At 43.1% G+C, this 25,298-nt stretch overlaps 1 protein-coding gene across 1 annotated transcript; it reads left to right on the top strand.

The window, feature by feature from the left end:
* Positions 1-1,733: 1,733 nt before the first annotated feature.
* On the top strand, positions 1,734-23,403 carry syt14b (synaptotagmin XIVb). Its single transcript, XM_064924956.1, has 12 exons — positions 1,734-1,746; positions 3,898-3,948; positions 7,447-7,593; positions 11,625-11,777; positions 11,882-12,135; positions 14,068-14,238; positions 17,529-17,702; positions 17,806-17,898; positions 20,729-20,906; positions 21,096-21,152; positions 22,143-22,258; positions 22,337-23,403. Exons 1-12 carry the CDS (start codon positions 1,734-1,736, stop codon positions 22,535-22,537), a joined length of 1,608 nt encoding a protein of 535 aa, XP_064781028.1. The 3' UTR covers positions 22,538-23,403.
* The last annotated feature ends 1,895 nt before the right edge of the window (positions 23,404-25,298 follow it).

A 25,298-nucleotide genomic window follows, 5' to 3' on the forward strand; every position in this document is an offset into this window, starting at 1 on the left:
CCCCGAGCTGATACTTTTTTGCCCCACTGTATGTTGCTTTTGCCTGGAACCGGCCCTGCACATGGCTTCCATGCATTTGATGCCATTAGATTTACTTTCTTCCCTCCTTTCTTTTCCTCCTTTCCTAGGATTAACCATGGCCAGTAGAGAGGAAATGAAAGGAAGAAGGAAAGGCTCCTAGGAAAGGGAGCTATTAAAGGAGGAAGTTAGATAAGCAAGGAAAGGAAATTAGATAAGGAAAGGGATATAGAAGGAGGAGAGGAAAGAGAGGTAGGGAAGGAAGCTAGGAAAGGAGGAAAGGAAATACATCTATAGCAAAGTAGAAAAATAAATGGAGTTAGGAAAGGAAAATGACAGAGGAAGGAAGAAAATTAATCTAGGAAAGAAAAGGAGTAGAGGAAAAGTAAGCCAGAAAAGGGAGCTAGGAATGGAAGAAAGGAAAGGAGACAAGGAAATGGAGATGGGGAAGGAGGAGAGGAAAGGGATGTAGGAAAGGAGAATAAGTTAATAAATGAGCAAAGGAAGCTAGGAAAGGAAAGGAAAGGAACCTAGTAAAGAAAAGGAGTTCACATATATGTGGAAGGGATTAATGGCAGCCATTAGATGGCTATGGTATTAGTTTCAGTAACAGGCTATTTTTAGTGACAGGCTAGTTTTAGTTACAGGCTGCTGTGGATGCTCGCTCTGTCATTCTGAAAAAACAAAACAAAAAAAACGAATGTTCCCAGGTTACACATTTAAACACATTATCTGATTACTTTTTGCATAAAGCCAAACGCCCGCTATATAGTTACTGTTTATCTGGGCGTTAATACTAATTCATTGTAATAAAATTGATACCAGCACAAAAACACAGAACATGCAATAATGGGAAAACTGATTAATATTGAAAACTACACAAGATGATCCCACAGGTGAAGAGGCCAGATGTGGAGGTCCTGGACTGGCTTGGTTACACGTGGTCTGCATTTGTGAGGCCGGTCGGACGTATTGCCAAATTCTCTAAAACAATGTTGGAGGCAGTTTATGGTAGAGAAATTAACATTAAATTATCTGGCAGTAGCTCTGGTGGATAATCCTACAAGTCAGCATGCCAATTTCACACTCCCTCAAAACTTGAGACATCTGTGGCATTATGTTGCGTGACAAAACTGCACATTTTAGTGTCCTTTTATTGTCTCCAGCACAAGGTGCAGCTCTGTAATGATCATGCTGTTTAATCAGCTATTTGATATGCCACACCTGTCAGGTGGATGGATTATCTTGGCAAAGGAGAAATGCTCACTGACAGGGATGTAAACAAATTTGTGTCCAACATTGGAGAGAATGAACATTTTGTTTGTATGGAACATTTCTGGCATCTTTATTTCAGGTCATGAAACACGAGACCAACACAACATTTTGCGTTTATTTTTTTGTTCAGTGTATAAATATTACAAACATTTTTACTTTACAACAGCATGCATTACATAAAATAGCCTATTTGATACACACATAATGAATTCATGTTGACCTATACACTTTTTTTAATACATAATCCATCATGCAAATGAACAATTATTAAACGATTTATTGCAAATAACCTACTAGTTCTTATTGCACCTACAGGTAGGCTACACTCAATGTGCGGTGCTGATGAACAGCGTCAAACAATGCCCCCCTCCCTCAAACACAAGAATAACTTCTCCCGAGTTTTCACCCCCTCGCCTTGGACCAGTCCGAAACAGAACATCATGGCGATTGATGGTAAGTACACCGTTAACTTGCATGGGACATAGTTAGAATGCTTAGTGACAGTACCATTAATTCAGCAAGATAGATGTCTAGTAATGATATAGATGCACGTTGTCCCGTCAGCTTGGGCTGTAGGCAGCCTACATAGCGAGACGGGATGCTGAAGATTAGACGCAAGAGGCAATAGGGATGTTGCAGTACCTTCACCGGATGCGCGCGAAGTGGTGTTGAAGTGGACAGCGACCAATAACATACATGTGACTCGGACATTACGTTGTCTTTGCTTAGTCGTATGCTTGAGTGTATCGAAATATTGATTGTCTACACAAATGCTTCCTTAGAAACAGGAGTAAGTGTTCAAGTGTATTATAGGATAATGGGATCAGAACTTTATGAGTGGTACAGTCAGATCAATGCTGTCAATGGTAGCCTACCTGTCAGTTTATCTTTTTAAAGCTCTGAAAATGTCTAGATTGAAAACTGCATGCCTGCTTCTGGGCAATACTGCATGTCATACACATTTATGGGCTACTTGGTCACGTGTACTCACTAGCACGTTGGTTGGTTGCGATCCCATCTCAAAATTGGAAGTGCGGCAGTCACACCTGGCAAATGTGGTGCTGTGAGATGGAAGAGAGAGGAGAGATTTTCAGCTGTCAGTTGGTGAATGTGCTGGTCCTTAGCCAATGCTCGTCTATACTGTACTGGTCATTGGTGTAAATACACACAATGTTTCTAAATTACTTAAGCTATTGCTTTTTTGTAACCTATATCCATTTTTTGAGGCAGGCTTCGGCTCAACAGACAATTGCGTTGAGAGCAAATAGGAAGCATTTTCTGCAAGCTACAGATATTGCCAGAAGATATAAAATCTTTGCCCATTTTCAAGTGCTTTTGGTTTTTAACCTGACTTTTTTTGCTCGACGGCTGACGGAAAATATAGAAACGGAGAGCGATAGAAAAAGTAGTCACTACTGGTCATATAGGGCAACTGCCAAAGTAAAAACATCATTTTTTTTGCACTCTTTGAGCAACCGCAAATTTTTTAGTTTTTTTCCTCTGCAAAAAAATGTCAACACGGGGAAGGAAAGCTTTAACCAAGCTGTTAGTCAAGTGGCTTAGACTCACAAGACAGAGTGTTGAGGTTGATTTGTGTGAAATGAGAGAGGTTGCCTCAGTGCCCTGACTGCCTAATTGACCTCGGTGATGTACTTCGATTTCCTTCTTCAATGTGGACTTCCCGTGTGTGCTCTGTCTCTGTAAACTCACACTCCATAGGGAGTATAGTACACATTCAGTAGTGAGAGGGTCGTTTGAGGGTCAAGAGCCTGAGCTACTATGTGACTAAGAACTATAGTACACTCCCTCTGTAGCCACTCAGAAAAGTAAGTCCTACACGACATAGTGCCAAGTATGTGTGTGTTGCATGAGTGCTTGTGCCTACGTGTGTGTACTTTGCATGTGCCTGTGTGCCTGTTTGTGTATTCGTGTGTGTGTTTGTCTTTATTTCCTATGAGTTTGTGAAGGTTGGGATACAGGGTTAAGAACATTGATCTATTTACAGTGCATTCAGAAAGTATTCACACCCCTTGACTTTTTACACATTTTGTTACTTTATTCTAAAATAAACATTTTCCTCATCAATCTACACACAATACCCACAATGAAAAAGCAAAAACAGGTTGTTCAATTTTTTTGCAAATGTCTTCAAAATTTTTAAAAAAATACCTTTATTTACATAAGTATATACTTTATATAATGTAGCAAAATGTGGAAAAAGTCAAGGGGTCTGAATATTTCTGAATGCACTGTATATAAGTATACTCTGTGATCTCTATTTTACTTCTCAACGTTTAAATTCAACGGTTTAATGGACAGACACGTTTTTGTTCGATTTTAAACCCGTATTCATGTGTGATTCCTCACAGATAAGGAATTGAACCCTTTAGTGAATTCCTCCAGTGAAAGAGCTTCTCATTATGTAATGGGACAGTGCCTTGATAAATCTAATTGAATGTACTTAAACACTTGATAACCCCATGAGATTAGTTGGCTCGAGTTAATTAGTGTGACATCTGCCTCAGTAGCCTGAGGAGTCGACGACATAGGAGCCAGAGCAATTTCTTAACCCCTGACGCTCGTATCCCTTTACTTACCCCTTAGGTGGTGGTGGGAGGAGCTGTGGGGTGCATGAGCTCATCTGTGCCAGACGAGGTAAGATCAGGGGGTTTGCTCTGTTTGTCTGTCTATACTCTATGCTTCCTTGACTGTCTGCTTGACTGTACTTGTATCCCCCTAAAAGCAGAGAGATGGCTCCATCAAAGCACTTGGCTATCTGTTTTGCTTGTTTGTAACTTTTGAGTATAGAGTTGGCTACTCTATTGTTACACACTTCCAGAAGATTCTATATCTGTGTGTGACAGTGGAGGCTGGTGTGAGGAGCTATAGGAGGACGGGCTCATTGTAATGGCTGAAATGGAACAGAGTCAAACGTGGTTTCCATATGTTTGGTACCGTTCCATAAATTCAATTCCAGCCATTACAATGAGCCTGACCTCCTATAGCTCCTCCCACCAGCCTCCACTGGTGTGTGAATCTAGTTTTAGACCTCTTCTCCAGAGAAGGCAATAGTAGTCATTATTTATATACCACAGAGGTTTTGTTTCGTATATGGGGGGCAACGTTTTCAGATTAACCAATTGCGTTTAAATATGCGTGCCCTACATTTCCTTAGTAACCTCAAACACGCATACAATGGCACTCTGATACTGGGTCCTGAAAAAGGATATTGCCATTGCTACCATGCTCAGCTAGTCGGGTGGCAGATGGTCTAGCGGTTAGAGTGGTAGGCCAGTCCATGTGCCCTTGAGCAAAGCACTTAACCTTCATTTGCTCCAAGAGTGCTGGACTGCTATGACTGACCCTGTAAAACAACACATTTCGCTGCACTTATCTGGTGTATGTGACAATGAAATGTTTTTTGTTTTATCTGAATGTAAACAGAAAATTATGCAAAGAGGAAATACTAGAATAAATATGGCAGTTTTCTTTTCTTCTCATCAGTATTTCAATGTCATCGTAGACTCTCTTTTTTCCATTCGAATTTTGTGGACAAACATGGTACACATTTGTCAGAGTAACTCGGCTGTTGACATATATTCCATTAGTGGAATGTCAAATGTTCATGGTCTTTTACTTTTAATTAGTTTTTTTTGTGTGTGAACAGAATATTGTGTTAGTTATCTGGAAAACAGATGTAGCCCTGAGGCTTGGGAGTTCAAGTTCACATACTGTACAGCAGAACGCGCTTGTTGTTTTCTTTCTCTGATGCTTGGTTCATAGATTGCCCTTGGGAAAACACAACACACACACATACACAAACACATGCACACACATGCACGTACTGTACATACGCACACACAAACACATGCATGCATGCACGCACACACACACCCCTACCCATTCACCCATTCACCCATGCTCTCGCACACACACACACACACACACACACACACACACACACACACACACACACACACACTCTCAGCTGCTTTGGAAACTCATCATACGAGCTCATCCCATCTGTCAGTATGAGATGAATAAGTCCAGTGTCCATGACTTCACTCACCATCAGCCTCTATTGCCTTATAACAGTAATCCCTAGTGAGTGCAGAGCGGGACAACAGCATCTCACTATGAGTGTTGATCTAGGATCAGCTCTCCCTGTCCATATAATCATATTCATTCATCTCTAAAAGGCATAACTGATTCTGTATCAGCACTCTGAGACTTTGTGAACACAGGCTCGGGTCATGTTAACATGGGGCTAGCTAATGGCTAAAGGTCCACCAGCATCTGTCAATGAGAGAGGTATCCGGTTACTGCAGGTGTTTGAATTATTTAGGAGCAGTTGACATGCAAACAGCAGTAGCTTATGAAGTGTCACCACCGCACTCAGGTCAGGGACAGGGACATACAGCACAGGACAGTTAAGCCTGGCATTTGCACTTCAGGGTCACTTCAGGACCTAATTTGACTCAATTACTAGAATTGTCTTCAGTGAGAGAGGATAGGTACTGTAACGGTGTTGGGTGTTGAGAAGAATCAAGGAATTTTTGACCAAACACGAAAGATCACCTCATGGTCTCGAAGCGTTGTTACAGCTTTTGGTTACGTTGGACTCAATATTAGGATCATAACCGATTTTTGTGTGTTTTTTTTCTTTGTGTTAGACTCAATAATTGTATTGGATAACCGGATTACTACTAAGGGGAACAGCACACAACACTGGTGTTTTGACAGAATGGAATAATTCACCATAGCCTAGGCGTGAAGCAATTGAGACACATACACAATCGAAAGCTGCTAGAATGGAGAAGGTGAGCTATGCATGTGGGTTATTGTTCTCTTATCTCTCCCTCTCTTTCACTCTTTCTGCTGAGCTTTGACTATCTGTTTTGGGAGGAGGAGGAGACAGGAGAAGCCACTACTTCTAGTCTGTTCTCAGGCTTCAGTGGTCTCTGCCTGTTGCCATGGTGAGAAGAAGAGAGAGTCCACGAGAAGTAGTTCCTTCGAAACTCAGCCAGGGTTGGATGAATGGTGCACCTTTTCCTGTGGAGATGTAGTGTGAGCGAGAGCTGTAAGGCCTTCACTCCTCAGGCAATAGACGTTTTCATATTGATGAACGTCCGCCCACGATACTCTGCCAATGACCCTTCAACGTTGCTGAATTATTCTCAGTGTTTCTGAATTGTTTTGTGGCAGCGAATGTGCATATCTGATCGAAATGGAGGCTCTCGTGGACTCTTGGTGTGTTTTCCCGAGCTTTTCTGGCAGCGCTGTGTTATTTTTGTAATTGAACGCCCACTCATGCACCTTTGGCTATTCCATGGCCTGTATATTATCCATTAACTACCCTGTTTCCATAACAACAATTCTAACGACAACCCCAAAGTAATGGGAAAGATAAGCACCATATCATTTTCAGATCTTATTTAGTGCTATACTCTTTCCATTCATTTGGGGTTCAAGCGTTTAGATGGATCGACACAATTTTTGACTGTAATATCCCTTGAAAGCTATTTGTGCCCCGTTTGTCCCGGTATCTGCTTATCAGTGAAACTCAATGCCTCAGAGGTCCCTGTTAAAAATAACACATCGGCAAGAACAGTGGGAGGCTGCTTAGTAACATGAGGTATAGTTGGCCTGCATAAGTGTCTGCTGAGCCTTTGAAGTGAAAAATTAATCACGAACTGAACTGTACCGTAATGGGGAAGCTGTCGGGTTTCTCAACTCATTCACGAACTGAACTGTACCGTAATGGGGACGCTGTTGGGTTTCTCAACTCATTCACGAACTGAACTGTACCGTAATGGGGAAGCTGTCGGGTTTCTCAACTCATTCACGAACTGAACTGTACCGTAATGGGGAAGCTGTCGGGTTTCTCAACTCATTCACGAACTGAACTGTACCGTAATGGGGAAGCTGTCGGGTTTCTCAACTCATTCACGAACTGAACTGTTCTGTCGGGTTTCTCAACTCATTCACGAACTGAACTGTACCGTAATGGGGAAGCTGTCGGGTTTCTCAACTCATTCACTAGGGTGCATTCTCACACTGTCTCCTTCATTTGTCTCTGTTTGTCTTCTCTCCCTCTTCCTTTATGTCTATGTATGTTTGTCTCCCCCTCTCTCTCTCTCTCTCTCTACTCAGTGTCTCCTGAGCTGCTAGGGGTCCTGTCCTCCATTGCAGCCTTCATGGGCCTGATGGCTCTCTTTTTTCTTTATCTCAGCAACAAGCTGTCTGTGGAGGACACAAGCGACCTGTCATGTCTGGACGACTATAGGCCCGACCAGCAAGGTAAACACGTCAAGGTGTATAACATGCAAAGTCTGTAAACAGTTTGTTTATTGTTCAATGGGCCTGAGATAATCTTGGTCCGAGAAACTAAGCCTAGTTCTGGACTGAAAATAATATTTTCTACAGACATTTTAGCAAATTTATTAAAAAGAAAAAACAGAAATATCTTATTTACCTAATAAGTATTAAGACCCTTTGCTATGTGACTCAAAATTGAGCTCAGGTGCATTCTGTTTACATTGATCATCATTGAGAGGTATCTACAACTTGGAGTTCACCAGTGGTAAATTAAATTGATTGGACATGATTTGGAATGGCACACACCTGTCTATATAAGGTCCCACAATTGACAGTGCATGTCAGAGCAAAAATGAATTGTCCGTAGAACTCCGAGACAGGATTGTGTCGAGGCACAGATCTGGGGAAGGGTACCAAAAAATGTCTGCAGCATTGAAGATCCCCAACAACACAGTGGCCTCCATCATTCTTAAATGAAAGAAGTTTGGAACCACCAAGACTCTTCCTAGAACTGAGCACTTGGGGGAGAAGAGCCTTGGTCAAGGAGGTAACCAATAACCCAATGGTCACTCTGACAGAGCTCTAGAGTTCCTCTGTGGAGATGGGAGAACCTTCCAGAAAGACAACCATCTCTGCAGAACTCCACCCATCAGTCCTTTATGGTAGAGTGGCCAGACGAAAGCCACTCCTCAGTAAAAGGCACATGACAGCCGGCTTGGAGTTTGCCAAAAGGCACCTAAAGACTCTCAGACAATGAGAAACAAGATTCTCTGGTCTGATGAAACCAAGATTGAACTCTTTGGCCTGAATGCCAAGTGTCATATCTGGAGGAAACCTGACACCATCCCTACGGTGAAGCATTGTGGTGGGGATGTTTTTCAGTGGCAGGGACTGGGAGACTAGTCAGGATCGACGCAAAGATGAATGGAGAAAAGTACAGAGAGATCCTTGATGAAAACCTGCTCCAGAGCGCTCAGGACCTTCAACAAAGTATTGAGTAAAGGGTCTGAATACTTATGTAAATGTGTTACAGCTGTCGTCGGAATGAGACCAAGGTGCAGCGTGGTAGGCGTACATTTTGAATTTATTTAAATGAACAACCCAAAAAAACAAGAAAGATAAACTACACGTAAATTATTGTAGTGCTAAACCAGCAACTAACAAAAACAAGATCCCACAACAGAAAGTGGGTAAAAGGGCTGCCTAGTTATGATCCCCAATCAGAGACAATGAAAGATAGCCGGAGACAATCTGGACTGCAGCTCGTCGCTGGACACTCCAGACTGGGGACCGTCGCTGGAGGCTTCGGACTGGGGACCGTCGCTGGAGGCTTCGGACTGGGGACCGTCGCTGGAGGCTTCGGACTGGGGACCGTCGCTACAGGCTCCGGGCCATGGATCATCACTGGAGGCTCCGGGCCATGGATCATCACTGGAGGCTTCGGGCCATGGATCATCACTGGAGGCTTCGGGCCATGGATCATCACTGGAGGCTTTGTGCCATGGATCATCACTGGAGGCTCCGGGCCATGGATTATCACTGGAGGCTCCGGGCCATGGATTATCACTGGAGGCTTCGTGCCATGGATCATCACTGGAGGCTTCGGGCCTTGGATCATCCCTGGATGGATCATCACCGGACTGGGAGACGCTGGCAGCCTAGTGAGTGGAGCTGCCATCCTGGCTGGATACCCATCAGCTTGGTGAGTGTGGAGAGCTGGTACCGGACGCACTGGATTATCACCAGGAGGCTCCTGGACCGCCACCGGAGGTCTGGAGTCAGAGGTCACAACTGGAGGCTGGATACCCCCGTAGCCCGGCATCATGGATCATCACTGGAGGCTGGTGCAGGATAACCTGAGCCATGGATCATCACTGGACAATCTCTCCTGGCTGAATGAAAAACACGGGAAGTTGGCTCAGGTCTGATCAATCCGCACTGGAGGTCTAGGGCTGCCTCTCGTGCTTGCTTCTTGGATCATCCCTGGAGATCTCCTCCTTCGGACGGCAATACCCTCAAGCCTGGAGGGTTCTTTCCCGAACTCCTCCTAGGTCCATTCCTCCTGACCACGCTGCTTGGACTTCTGTGGGGATCTTCTGTTACGGCTGTTGTAATGAGACCAAGGTGCAGCCTTTTGAATTTATTTAAATGGAACAACCCAAAAAAATCAAGAAAGTAAACGGAAAGCTGCCAAACCAGCAACTAACAAAAACAAGATCCTGGCTGGATGCTCCCCAATCAGAGACAACGAAAGACAGCTGCCTCTGATTGGGAACCATACTCAGCCAAAAACAGGGAAAAACACAACATAGAATGCCCACCCCAAATCACACCCTGACCTAACCAAATAGAGAAATAAAATGGCTCTCTAAGGTCAGGGCGTGACAAAATGTGATATCAGTTTTTTTTAAATACACATTTGCAAAACCTGTTTTTTGCTTTATAATTTTGGGGTAATGTGTGTAGATTGATGAGGAAAAAATGTGTTTAATCAATTTTAGAATACGGATGTAACGCATCAAAGTGGAAAAAGTCAAGAGGTCTGAATACTTTACGAATGCACTGTATATAATCTGACTAGCAACTTAAAACTCTCATAATCACTGTTGAGATGCATGCTTGTGGGTGAGAATGTTGTGAATATACATGATCCCTATTCCCAACCACAAATTGTCCTCCTCATACATGTATAAAGTGTAAGTCATGGATTTCAGATAGTAATACCTTTCCCACACACTCTCATGAACCAAATGTCCCTGCCAGAGCTGTGATTATTATATAATCTAGAACACACCAGACAGTGTGGAGAAGGACAGCAGCCCCAGCCATCAGCGAATCCAACCAACATGGCGTTCTTCAAGAGCTTCGGTCAGAACCTACCATCGGTCAGCATCTCCTCCATCTTGGATTCAGTCAGCAGCAGAGTGGATGACCTAGCCAGCGCTGTCACTGATGCCACCTACAGCGTCAGTGACCAGCTGACCGAGCTCAGCGACCAGGTCATCAAGAAGGTGCAGACAGAGGAGGAGGAGGCTGCAGATACGGCAGAGGGGGCCAGGACAGCAAGGAAGGGAAGGCCCAGGAAGGGATGGCTGAGTCAGTGAGGAGCAAAATCAAACGGCAGGCTTCAATGGCCTGCTCAAGCCTAACAGACTACAGCTCCAAGCTTAACCAATCCAGTGACTATGGTTTGAAGAACAACCAATCGAGTGATGTGACCGCAGAAGAGGACTATCTTCCAGCCCACTTGGAATGGGTGTGGAAAGACGGAGGCTGGCGAGCTGTAAAACCAGGGGAGAGTTCTGCGGGGGACAAGGAACCAGAAGACAAAAGGAAGAAGGAGAAGAAGAGGAAGGTGGAGAAGAAGGAGGAGGAGAGGCTGAAACAGGTGGAGGAAAAGGAAAATAGCCATGGGGAGACCATCAAGGAATAGCCTGAAGATATAGAAACCAGCTTGTCCCCTAAAGAGAACCACACTGCTTGCCAGGACTACGAGGGCCAGAAAGAGGACAAATCCAATGGGGTCCACCAGAGTGATGACCATAACGATCCACCACAGTCTCCTTGCCCTGAGGAAGAGTCGAGAGCATCCAAAACGAAAAAGAAGGGGGAAGCTGAAGAGGAGGAGAACGAGGTGAGCCCTGAGGGAGATGGAGAGCAGAATGAGACTGAAGCCGCTGTATCTACCGCTTCTGAGAGGAAGAAGAAAGAGCGTGACGCGAAGAATAAGAAGGGGAAAGGGAAGAAAGAGAACAAGAAGAAGAAGAAGAAGAAAGGGGATAAAGGTGAGAGGGTGTGCTACTTCCCTCCAAATATCTCTCTGGATCTCTACTTCTCTTCTACTCTTCATGTCTGTCTCTGACGTTAATTAACTGAAGTCATGGTAAAAAAAAAAAAAATCCTTCCATTTTTTTGCGAGGACACATCCTCTGTGGTCTGTGAGTGGAGATGTGTCTTATGTTGACTGATTGTGATGATGTACTATGATCTTGTGTGTGTATCTGTTTGTCCAGACCAGAGCTGCCCAGAACGTGGCTCTGAGGACGATAGTGAGGAGGACAGACCAGGGAGACACTCTGAATCCTCAGCCCAGCACAGAGCCTCAGTCTGGGATAACAGACAGAAACACACCAGCGATCACAGCAGTGAAGCCTCCATTGGACAAAGTGAGAAACTCATTGATGTGACAACATACATGCATGCACACATACACACACATCCAAGATGTTTTCTAAGTCACAGATGAATCATATCCATCACTGTTCCACAGCCAACAATATCCAGCGGATGAGACGGGGCTCCCCCCTCAACGAGAACCAGCCTCCCCCGTATCAGGACGAGGATAGACCGGTCCGGGTGTCTCTCTCGTGGTCGGAGGTAGGGGGTCTGGGGGAGTCGAACCCTGACGGCAATGGTACACGGCGCTCAAGCAAGGCCAGCGTTGACCAGGACACTGCGAGTTACCTCAACAAGGGCTGTGATGAGGATGTACCTAGTGACAGCACTGCCGTCCTGGGACCAGAGGTGAGCTAGGACAAAGACACTCATGCACCAGACTGTTAGCATTTCCCATAGGACACTGTGTCATGCTATCCGGGCATGCCGACACTACCTGAGCAAGCTCACTGGCGTGGCACAAACTCCACAAGGCGGGGGGGAATACACATGTCTCTGAAAAAGTATAGAATAGCTGGAAATTGACCATCGTTATGTTTGGAGGAAAAATGGGGAGGCTTGCAAGCCGAAGAACACCATCCCAACTGTGAAGCATGGGGGTGTCAGCATCATGTTGTGGGGGTGCTTTGCTGCAGGAGGGACTGGTGCACTTTACAAAATAGATGGCATCGTGAGGAAGGAAAATTATGTGGATATATTGAAGCAACATCTCAGACCAGAGGACATTTCTCCAGAAAGTACGATCTTTGTCCCCATGTGCAATTGCAAACCTTAGTCTGGCTATTTTATGGCGGTTTTGGAGCAGTGGCTTCTTCCTTGCTGAGCGGCCTTTCAGGTTATGTCGATATAGGACTCGTTTTTACTGTGGATATAGATACTTCACAAGGTCCTTTGCTGTTGTTCTGGGATTAGTTTACACTTTTCACACAAAAGTACGTTCATCTCTATGGTACAGAACGCATCTCCTTCCTGAGCGATATGATGGCTGCGTGGTCCCATGGTGTTTATACTTGCGTACTATTGTTTATACAGAGGAACGTGGTACCTTCAGGCATTTGGAAATTGCTCCCAAGGCTGAACCAGACTTGTGGAGGTCTACAGTTTTTTTTCTGAGGTCTTGGCTGATTTCTTTTGATTGTCCCACGATGTCAAGCAAAAAGGCACTGAGTTTGAAGGTAGGCCTTGAAATACATCCACAGGTACACCTACGATTTACCCAAATGATGTCAATTAGTCTATCAGAAGCTTCTAAAGCCAGAATTTTGCAAGCTGTTTAAAGGCACAGTCAACTTAGTGTATGTAAACATCTGACCCACTGGAATTGTGATACAGTGAATTATAAGTGAAATAATCTGTCTGTGAACAATTGTTGAAAATTGTGTCTTGCAAGACACTAACATTTTATTGTTTGTATTGAACTTTTATTTGTAGAGGCAAAAATCTGTTTTGAGAATCTGTTGTCAACTCCGTAAGTGGCTTGTCAACTACGTCACTGATGGCTAACCCCTCAATATCTTGAAAAAATATTTCTATCACTGTTCTTCATCATATGCTCAAACAATGGAAGCATTTGCTGTGCTCAACCTGTTTGCTTAATAAATGTTTTTTTTTAAATGTTTTAAATCTAGAAAAAGATGCCAAAATGCTTAAGAAATTTGCCCTGGTGCATTTAATAGTGCTATAAAACAAAAATGGGTTTGGAGATTTGTATGACATATTTGATCAAGGCCTGTAAACACTTGCTGGTGAAATGCCTTTCATAGTGTCTGACGGAGTTGACAGAAATCCATACAGTTGCATTTTATGAGAAATATGGTGTGAAAGCTAATACTTTAATCTATCAAAATATGTATTTCACATTTTGTTAATATTAAGACAAATATGTGTGGAAGATTATCCTGTCTTTCCAGAATTGCTTAGCTTGCGTGTACCTTGTGGTTTTATGCATTAAAATTAATCTTATCTCTCTCTCTCTCTCTCTCCTCTCCCCCCCTCTCTCTCTCTGTCTCCTCTCTCCCTCCCTCCCTCTCTCTCCCCCTCTCTCTCAACAATCTCTCTCTCTCCTCTCCCCCCTCTCTCTCCCTCTCTGTCTCCTCTCCCTCCCTCTCTCTCTCTCACAAGATGGTTCACCATCCCATCTGCCCTTCACCCAGTGCTCTAAGGGACTATATCTACTCTCACTCTGTGATGTCATAGATGAGGACTGACAAACAGATTCATGCATTGAAATGCATATTTTCATTATCTCTCTCCCTCTCACCCCTTCCCCCTCACTCACAGGATGGTTCACCCTCCCAGCTCCCCGGTGGCTATGAGCCCGAGCCACTGGCTAAGTATGGCACGCTAGACGTGGCCTTCGAGTATGACTCGGGCAAGCAACACCTCGCCGTCACTGTCACTGCGGCAACCGACATCCCCGTGCTCAAACAGACAGGCAACATCGCGTGGCAGGTGAAAAAACTTTACTGTTGTACTTGTCTTACTTGCTCTCGCACGTAAACATATTTTCTCACTAGCACTGATTTTGCTACTAGCGTTTATTTTCCAAGAAAGTTTTACTTGCAATGATTGTGATATGTGATTGTACCTACTACCTTAGTTGCCAGCACTGACTGCAAGTCACCCTGGATGAGAGCATCTGCTTCAGCTTAAGTTACGGTGAATTATACAAAAAGAGAGATAATACATTAGAAGACATTATGAAGGCTCATGCATGCCTACAGCAAGCTATAAAGCATTCTACCAAACTCTCCTCCTGGAGATCTACCACCTGTAGGTTTTTACTCCAACCTTAATTTAGAACACCTTATTCTACTCGTTAGCCATTCACCAAGACCTAACTTGCTGAATCAGGTATGTTAGGTGAGGTTTGGACTGGAAACCTGCAGGACGATAGTTCTCCAGGAAGAGGTTTGGGCAGCTCTGCTTTAAGTAAAGTGCTACCTACAGTGCATTCGGAAAGTATTCAGACCCCTGGATTTTTTCACCATTTTGTTACGTTACAGCCTTATTCTAAAATTGATTCAATAAAAACAATTCCTCATCAATCTACACACAATGCCCCATAATGACAAAGCGAAAACCGTTTTTTTAAATGTTGTGAATTTATATTAAAAAACAAACAGAAATTCCTTATTTACATAAGTATTCAGACCTTTTGCTATGCGACTCAAAATTAAGCGAAGCTGCATCCTGTTTCCATTGATCATCCTTGATGTTTCTACAACTTGACTAGAGTCCACCTGAGGTAAATTCAATTGATTGGAAATTATTTGGAAAGGCACACCTGTCTATATAAAGGTCCCACAGTTCACAGTGCATGTCAGAGCAAAAACAAAGCCATGAGGTCAAAGGAATTGTCCGTAGAGCTCCAAGACAGGATTGTGTCGAGGCACAGATCTGGGGAAGGTGCCAAAAGATTTCTACAACATTGAAGGTCCCCAAGAACATAGTGGCCTTCAACATTCTTAAATGCAAGAAGTTTGGAACCACCAAGACTCTTCCGAGAGCTGGCTACCTGGCCAAACTGAGCAATCAGGGGAGAAGGGCCTTTGTCAACTAGGTGACCAAGAACCCGATGGTCACTCTGATAGAGCTCCAGAGTTTCTCTGTGGAGATGGGAGAACCTTCCAGAAGAACAACTATCTCTGCAGAACTCCACCAATCAGGCCTTTATGGTAAAGTGGCCAGATGTAAACCACTCCTCAGTAAAAGGCACATGACAGCCTGCTTAGAGTTTGCCAAAAGGTACCTAAAGACTCTGACTATGATAAACAAGATTCTCTGGTCTGATGAAACAAAGATTGAACTCTGGCCTGAATGCCAAGCATCATGTCAGGAGGAAACCTGGCACCATCCCTACGGTGAAGCATGGTGGTGGCAGCATCATGTTGTGGGGATGTTTTTCAGTGGCAGGGACTGGGAGACTAGTCAGGATCGAGGGAAAGATGAACGGAGCAAAGTACAGAGAGATCCTTGATGAAAACTGTTGTGTCTGTGACTATCATTAATGTGGTATTTTATCAAATCAATTCTCTGTGTAATTATTATTATTATGTGATTTAAAGTACTCATGTATACTTTAATTAACTAAGAAGTCGGGGGGACCATGGAAAAATGTTTATAGTGTCTCTATTTCCTGAATCGACTCTCAGATATTTTCATAACAAAACAGTCGCTTATTAATGAATTGTACCTCATCAGTTCTCATTACTGAACGTCGCAATCCCTTGGATATCTGCACGAATCCTAGCATAAATTATGAATCAGCGATATACAAATTGGCTTAATTATTTATTTACTAACTAACTAATCAAATCACAGAAAAACATGAAAACACACAATTAGTTCATACGTGGGGTACTGCATGATACAAAGAAAAAGTCCCTAGCGGACAAAACCGATATGACGGCTTAGTAGACAAAGGAAAGGGGGTGTGGACCACTCAAGAGCATGAAACTCATAGCTGATAACTACACTCATAGAAATTGCTAATACTTTACATGAACGACCACTCATTGAAAAAATTTGGAAGCAATTTACATATTTACGAGCGTATGTCTTGTCTCTCTCTGTGGTCGCCGGTCCATCTGCTGGAGAGAGTTGACAGAAAAGTCTTTGGTTGTGTTCCCCAGAACTCGGTCTGTCATAGTTGTTATAATGAATACTTCAGAGTCCCATTCGGAAATCTTCTTTGAATCAGATGCGTTTACCAGACTAAAGTATTTAAACAGCTGCAGTCTGAATAATTATTCTTTAGTTTGTAGATTTCTTTGCCATTTCAACGTGGAAATGATCTCCACGTTCTCTGGTCTTGTCCTCTGGTAGAGTTGTAGTTTAAACTACTTCACACACTAGCGTCACCAGGCATGTTTTGGTCTTAGGAATTCAACCGTTTGCAACCTTAGCTTACACCGGGGTTTGCGTGGTCTACGTGGTCTACTGTGAATTGTGCCACAGGGGCTTTTATTCTTGAGTAGAAAAGGGCCGTCTCATCATGTTTGTGCCCACCTGGGCATGGCTACTGACTGTGCATAAGTTACCATAAAACAACCAATTCTCAATTAGAAGACTATATCACATTATCTTTCCAAAAGAATTCTTTTACTTATTCATCCATCTTATACAACATTCAGAAGTAAACCTGACGGGGGGACACAATATACACCCAAAAGACCACGTCGTGACAGCACTCAGGACCTCAGACTGGGGTGAACGTTCACCTTCCAACAGGACAACGACCCCAAGCACACAGCCAAGACAACGCAGGAGTGGCTTCGGGGACAAGTCTCTGAATGTCCTTGAGTGGCCCAGCCAGAGCCCGGACTTGAACCCGATCGAACATCTCTGGAGTAACCTGAAAATAGCTGTGCAGCAACGCTTCCCATCCAACCTGACAGAGCTTGAGAGGATCTGCAGTAAAGAATGGGAGAAACTCCCCAAATACAGGTGTGCCAAGCTTGTAGCGTCATACTCAAGACTGTAATTGCTGCCAAAGTTGCTTCAACAAAGTACTGAGGAAAGGGTCTAAATACTTATGTAAATGTGATATTTAAGTTATTTTTCTTTTTTTACATTTGCAAAAATTTCTAAAAACCTGTTTTTGCTTTGTCATTATGAGGTATTGTGTGTAGATTGATGAGGGGGAAATAACAATTGAATCTATTTTAGAATACGGCAATAACGTAACAATGTGTAAAAAGTCAAGGGGTCTGAATACTTTCCGAATGCACTGTATGTAGGTACACCTGGTATTACTGCCCACTAAGAAGCAGCGGGCCAAGACGGGGGTGCAGAGGGGGCCGTGCCCAGTGTTCACAGAGACCTTCCGCTTCTCCCGGGTGGAGCAGGAGGCACTGGCGGACCACGCCGTCCGGTTCCGCCTCTACAGCGTCAGGAGGATGAAGAAGGAGAAGGTTTGGGGGGAAAAACAAGCATGTATGCAATAATTATTGTAAGTCACTTTGGATAAAAGCATCTGCTAAATGGCATATCTTATTATATTATTATTTATGTTAGGTGTTGGGCGAGAAGGTTTTCTATTTGACTAAACTCAACCTGCAGGGCAAGATGGCACTGCCCGTTACACTGGAGCCTGGCACTGCACTAATGGTGAGTGACTGCGAAGATAGGGGTAAAAAGGGGTGTGTGTATGTTTGTTTTACTATACTTGTGAGGACCAGAAAAGAGAATTAGGGAAAATAGGATTTTGAATGGGCATCAATTGTTGGTCCCCAATTTAGTGTAGTAATACACAACTGTGTGTCTGTGTATGTGATAGGGGTCTGTTTGTGCAATTTCTTGCCAATAAGAAGTAACCTGATTTGTATGATGTCCACTTAGATAAATTATCTTGGCATTTTTCTTATTTTGTTGCCTTACAACCTGGAATTAAAATAGATTTTTTGGGGGGGGGTTTGTATCATTAGATTTACACAACATGCCTACCACTTAGAGGATGCAAAATATTTTTTATTGTGAAACAAACAAGGAATGAAACAGAAAAAACAGAAAACTTGAGTGTTCATAAATATTCATCCCCCCCCAAAGTCAATATTTTGTCGAGCCACCTTTTGCAGCAATTACAGCTGCAAGTCTCTTGGGGTATGTCTCTATAAGCTTGGCACATTTAGCCACTGACATTTTTGCCCATTCTTCAAGGCAAAACTGCTCCAGCTCCTTCAAGTTGGATGGGTTCTCAATTGGATTTAGGTCTGGGCTTTGACTAGACCATTCCAAGATTCAAATGTTTCAACCTGAAACCACCCAAGTGTTGCTTGAGCAGTATTCATAGGGTCATTGTCCTGCTGGAAGGTGAACCTCCGTCCCAGTCTCAAATCTCTGGAAGACTGAAACAGGTTTCCCTCAAGAATTTCCCTGTATTTAGCACCATCCAATTCCGACCAGTTTTCCAGTCCCTGCTGATGAAAAACATCCCCACAGCATGATGCTGCCACTACCATGCTTCACTGTGGGAATGATGAGCGGTGTTGGGTTTGCGCCAGACATAGCATTTACTTTGATGGCCAAGAAACTCCATTTTAGTCTCATCTGACCAGAGTACCTTCCATATGTTTGCCTTTTGGCGAACACCAAACATATTTCCTTATTTTTTTTCTTTAAGCCATGGCTTTTTCTGGCCACTCTTAAGACCAGCTCTGTGGAGTGTACGGTTTAACGTGGTCCTATGGACAGATACTCCAATCTCCATTGTGGAGCTTTGCAGCTCCTTCAGGGTTATCTTTGGTCTCTTTGTTTTCTCTCTGATTAATGCCCTCTTTGCCTGGTCCGTAAGTTTTGGTGGGCATCCATCTCTTGGCAGGTCTGTTGTGGTGCCATATTCTTTCCATTTTTTAAATAATGGATTTAATGGTGCTCCGTGGGATGTTCAAAGTTTCTGAAATATTTTATAACCCAACCCTGATCTGTACTTCTCCACAACTTTGTCCCTGACCTGTTTGGAGAGCTCCTTGGTCTTCATGGTTTCGCTTGCTTGGTGGTGCCCCTTGCTTAGTGTTGTTGCAGACTCTGGGGCATTTCAGAACAGGTGTGTGTGTGTGTGTATATATATATATATATATATATATATATATATGCACACACATATATATATATATATATATATATGCACACACATACATACTGAGATCATGTGACACTTAAATAATGTCCACCTGTGTACAATCTAACTAATTGTGACTTCTGAAGGTAATTGGTTGCACCAGACCTTATTTAGGTGCTTCACAGCAAAGGGGGTGAATACATATTTTCACCACTTTTCCGTTTTATTTTTTAGAGTTTTTTGAAACAAGTTATTTTTTCACTTCACCAATTTGTACTATTTTGTGTATGTCCATGACATGAAATCCAAATAAAAATATATTTAAATTACATGTTGTAATGCAGCAAAATAGGAAAAACACCAAGGGGGATTAATACTTTTGCAAGGCACTGTTTAATGGTACAGTAACTCGTAGACTAACCTCGTCCCCAGCTTCCAATTGCTGGCACATGGAGCCTGGTGACAGTGTGGGACTGTTTGGGACTTAGTGGGTGTGGATTTACTGAGTGACATGATACATTCAAATTCTGAGCAACTCACACGACTACGAAGCGTGGTTCCAAATCGAGGCGGCAAAGTGTGTGTTATGGTGAACCTAAGGTAGTAGGAACACAAAACACATCTTTTAGCTGGCTATACGAACCTACCATCGATCTAAACTTTTAGTAATCATAGTCGAATTACCGACCGTGGCCCCCATTGATTTTGTTCGTTATGCTCACTCAGATATCATATTAAAACATGTCTGCAAACATCTCTCCACCCTATGGTAAAATGTGTAGAATTGCATGAAATTAGCTGTAAAACTGCACATTTTTGCCCCATGGCAAGTAGAGTAGAATTGCATGAAATTAGTAATAAAATTACTAAATCTTCTCTTCGCTCCATAGCAAAATGTGTACAATTGCAGCAAACTTTCTTTAAAACTGCAACATTTTCTCTACACCCCATGGCAAAATGTCTGGAATTGCAGGAAATTCTCTCTAAAACTTTTTTCTCTCTCCTCTGTCAAGAGAGAGGCTGCTAAAATGTTTTGCTCGCAAGGCTAAGGCCAGCTCTGACTGCATGTGTGGGTATGGATGTGGGTACACTGACCGGCGAGCCACTGCGGCCTCTCATGATGAGTTTCGATTTTTTGTTTGCTGCCACCCATCAAAGTTGCAAATCTACACTCGAAGGTGATGGACTGAGAGATCAGCCAATTAAAACCAGCGTTTGTTTTGTGCTCTCCTGTGGCGCTTGAAAACCAGACGAGAGCGCCGGCTGCTTTAGACAAAGCAGAGTCTCACCCAATCCAAGCCATTCAGTTGCATTGTACTGATTCCTACCTGCCTCTAACTCTGCATGTGGTGTTGTCCATCCTCTCCTTTCTCCCTACAGGGCTGTGGGTCGTTGGTGAGTGTGTCCCGTAGTGCAGGGGCTCTATCCTACCGTTCCACCGGGGACTCCTCACCAGAAATTCTACTGGGCCTCATCTACAACGCCACCACTGGTAGGCTCTCTGCAGAGGTCATCCAGGGCAGCCACTTCAAAAACACAGCCTCAGACAAACCTCCCAGTGAGTGGACAAATAACGTCTATTTTCCTGTTGTCTTTGATCATGTTTTGGAGTAGTTGGGTAGCTTAGCATTCAAATCCATAGAACTGTATACCTGTTCTTATTCCTATTTGTGTGTCTCCCAGCTATTTACTTCAGTCGTCATGCGGTCTCCTCTCTTCTTTCCTCCCTCTGTGTGGTGTCCCCCAGGTGGTCTGTTCTGTTGTATGAAACAGTTCATCGGGGGACAACTTTACATCATGAGAGGTGAGCCCATCAATCCATGTACCTCTATCTATACCAGAGTCACTGTCTGTTCCTCTCTGGGTCCACTGATAATGTTGGGAAAGGGGGATACCTAGTCAGTTGTACAACTGAAATGTGTCTTCCACATTTAACCCAATCCCTCTACATATTGTATCGCGAAAAAGAACCCCAAAAAATGGCTGGTATCAAAAAGCAATTCGTATTCTATTGTGGGTCAACACAATTTTTATTTTATTAGGTTAGTCTTGTTGAAATTAAAAATCACAAGAGACCTGGCCAAAATAGCAGCACACAAAGTTGCAGATGCATTTTCAACATAAAACAACGCAATACAGTTTAAAACATGAATTTACACATTGAACAGCAAGATGTATTGGGAAAGCGTGGTGCGACTAGGGGTCAAAACAACCCCCCCCCCCCTCCCACACACACACTTTATTTTCCATCGTAGTGTTTAACCTATCTTTAAACCCATTTAAAGGGACGGGCTCCTGTTATTTCACGACCCTTTGAAGCTCGTTCCAGGTCAGAGGCAGAGAACTGGAAAGCTTTTTACCATAGCTCTGTACGGCCTGAGGCACAATCAACAAAACACAGTCCGGTGAGCGCAGGCAATAGTTTGTCTGCCGGACAATGTAGTTACGTAGCACAAGTAAAATGGTAGCTGGCTATCTATATATATATAAACCTACCAATGATTCAATCTCAGAAGAGCTAAGAAGTTCCAGCCCACTCTCGCAGAGCGTACAGTGATGAGTGAGGGCTTTGGAGTTAGTAACAAACTTCAGCGCCCCATGGTACACAGTCCAGCATATGTACTGATTCCACAGGGGCATACTTAAACAAGATATTACCAGAATCACTTACAGGCACAAAATAATGGAATTACAATAGACTATACATGACTTGGAAGATCTTCTTCTGCAAAACGCCATTTTGTATTCTCCACTAGATGGCAGCTTCTCACCATCTTCCTCCTCCCTTCCCCAGACACCTATGTGAAGCTGACCATGCTCGACTCCAAGGGCAAGGAGATGTCCAAGTGCAAGACGTCAGTTTGCCGCGGCCAGCCCAACCCCACTTACAAGGAGACCTTTGTCTTCCAGGTGAGGGAGGGAAGAGATATAAAATACATTTTGCATACATGGACCCTGTTACAACCCACCCTATCTCTCGTCTTCCAGGTGGCCCTCTTTCAGCTGTCCGAGGTCTCCCTGGTGGTGTCCGTGTACAGCCGGAGGAGCAGCATGAAGTCCAGGGAGAGGGTGGGCTGGGTGTCCCTGGGGCTCAACAGCACCGGAGAGGAACAGCAGGCCCACTGGAGCCAGATGAAGGAGGCTGGGGGACAGCAGGTGTGCAACTGGCACGCGCTCTTGGAATCTTGAACAGGTCTTTATGAGAATCACAAGATTTCATCTCGGTGACACAGGAGGAGAAATACAGAGCCAGAGGAAGATTATAGGGTATCTTGATCTCGGTGGTGAAAGGGGATTGGTTCCTTGACCTTCCGTCAGAGATGCAGACGAGGAACCATCTACCAATGCTATGCATATGAACCTGGAATGGGATGTGTGTGAGGGCGCAGTCGCTGTTCATTAAGTGCTGCTTTAAATATCCTTTAATATGTAAAAGAGCCACTTGACCTGAGAAAGACTGACTGGTTCTAAGCAATGACTTCCTGCTCCTGTCATGGTCAATGGGGACTGTCAGACTGATCTTTTAATACAACAGCTGATAGACCTCAGTTATAAACTGCTACTGAAATGAACACAGCGGGTCCTGATCCAGTCTCTGATTGATGCCAATTTTGTGTAATTCATTTCCCATATTCTGGTCCATAATAATATTTTTGCATGTAATTGTTTACAGAAGATGATCGAAATACGACCATACATATCTCGTACAATGGACCATTTTCATCCTGAACCGAGGACCAAAGAGTGTGTGGAAGAACAACGACCAAAACATGCCAGCCCCCTCACATTCTTCTGGAGTTGTATTGGCCATAGAAATAGAATTACAAGAAGGGGAAAAGCCCTCAGACCACTGCAATTTAAATGACACAATCATGGATTCACTCAATATGGCCAAAATGTTAATTCTATTTCTGACTTCTAATACTTCTGACTTCTAATAACACCAGCATCAGTCATTTCTCAACTGACGCTCACAGCCATGTTACCATGACTGTTAAAGCCAGCTGGGCCTGTAACATGCTGTAACAACTATGCTAACGAGCTATGCTTATTTTTACACTGTTACATTAACGTGACATTATGCAACATCCATTTGACTGATTTGTAATTTTTCGTTTTATTTTGTTATTTTCGTTTTATCTCCCGTTGTAATAGCGTGTATTATCTTGTGCGCATGTGTTCAAGAACACAAAATACATCTTCAGAATCACATTTAGCATCATTTGAGAATTTTTGTGGCTCACTGAATCAGACAACTCTGTAACCAACACCATCCTTATAAAAGACCCATCACCTTTCGTGTATTACATATTCGAAGCTACAGTGCCTTCAGAAAGTTCACACCCCTTGACTTGTTCCACATTTTGTTGTTAAAGCCCGAATATTAAATAGATTTTTTCGTCACTGGCCTACACACAATACCCCATAATGTCAGCGAAAATAGTAAAAAAAAAATATATATATATATATATATATATAAATAAATTACTGAAATATCTTGAGTCAATAAGTATTCAATCCCTTTAAGCCTAAAAATGTTCAGGAGTAAATTTGTGCTTAACAAGTCACATAATAAGTTGCATGTACTCACTCTGTGTGCAATAGTAGTGTAACATTTTTTGAATGACTACCTCATCTCTGTACCCCACACATAAATATAATTGTAAGGTCCCTTGCAAAGAAGGGCACCTTTTGGTAGATGGGTAAAAAACAAAACAATATTTGAATATCCCTCTGATCATGGTGAAGTTGTGAATTACACTTTGGATGGTGTATTAATACACCCAGTCACTAAAGATACAGGCGTCCTTCCTCATTCAGTTGCCTGAGAGGAAGGAAACAGCGCAGGGATTTCACAATGAGGCCAATGGTGACTTTAAAACAGTTACAGAGTTTAATGGCTGTGATAGGAGAAATCTGAGGATGGATCAACATTGTAGGGATATATATATATATATATACTCCACAATACTAACTTAAATGACAGAGTGAAAAGAAGAAAGCCTGTACATATTACAAATATTCAAAAACATGCATCCTGTTTGCAACAAGGCACTAAAGTAATACTGCAAAAAATATTCCAAAGCAATTAACTTTTTGTCCTGAATACAAAGCGTTAGGTTTGGGGAAAATCACTTTACTGAGTACCACTCTCCATATTTTCAAGCTCAATGGTGGCTGCATCATGTTATGGGTATGCTTGTAATCAATAAGGACCGGGGAGGTTTCCAGGATAAAAACTAAACGGAATGAAACGAAGCACAGGCAAAATCCTAGAGGAAAACCTGGTTCAGTCTGCTTCACCATTCAGCAGGACAATAACCTAAAACACAAAGCCAAATCTACACTGGAGTTGCTTACCAAGAAGATGGTGAATGTCCCTGAGTGGCCAAGTTACCGTTTTGAATCTACTTGAAAATCTATGACAAGACCTGAAATTAGTTGTCTAGAAATGGTCAATAACCAATGTGACAGAGCTCGAAGACTTTTTAAAAGAATAATGGGTAAACGTTGCACAATCCTGGTGTGGAAAGCTCTTAAGAGATTTACCCAGAAAGACTCCGCTGTAATCGCTGCCAAAAGTTCTTCTACAAAGTATTGACTCGGGTGTGAATACTTATGTAAATGAGATATTTCTGTATTTCATTTTCAATAAATGTACAAAAATGTCAAAATACATGTTTTCACTTTGTCATTATGGGGGTATTGTGTGTAGGTGGGCGAGAAAATATATATTTAATTCATCCACACTACAGTATGCTCTTCCATAGAAATATAATCTAGTCGTTGGTGAAACAGAGCATTATGGGTACTGAAGTTATGCTACAAAAGGCGTACAGTATGACAAGCAGGATTCCACAGAGTGTGTCATGCTGACTCTGAAGCAGGCCTGGAACACAGGGTCTATTTCACATTTCACTGTGAAACATGTTTGATGGCTGCCACCGAG

This window comes from Oncorhynchus masou, chromosome 19 (genome assembly GCF_036934945.1).
Source record: "Oncorhynchus masou masou isolate Uvic2021 chromosome 19, UVic_Omas_1.1, whole genome shotgun sequence".
Taxonomy (NCBI): Eukaryota; Metazoa; Chordata; class Actinopteri; order Salmoniformes; family Salmonidae; genus Oncorhynchus; species Oncorhynchus masou.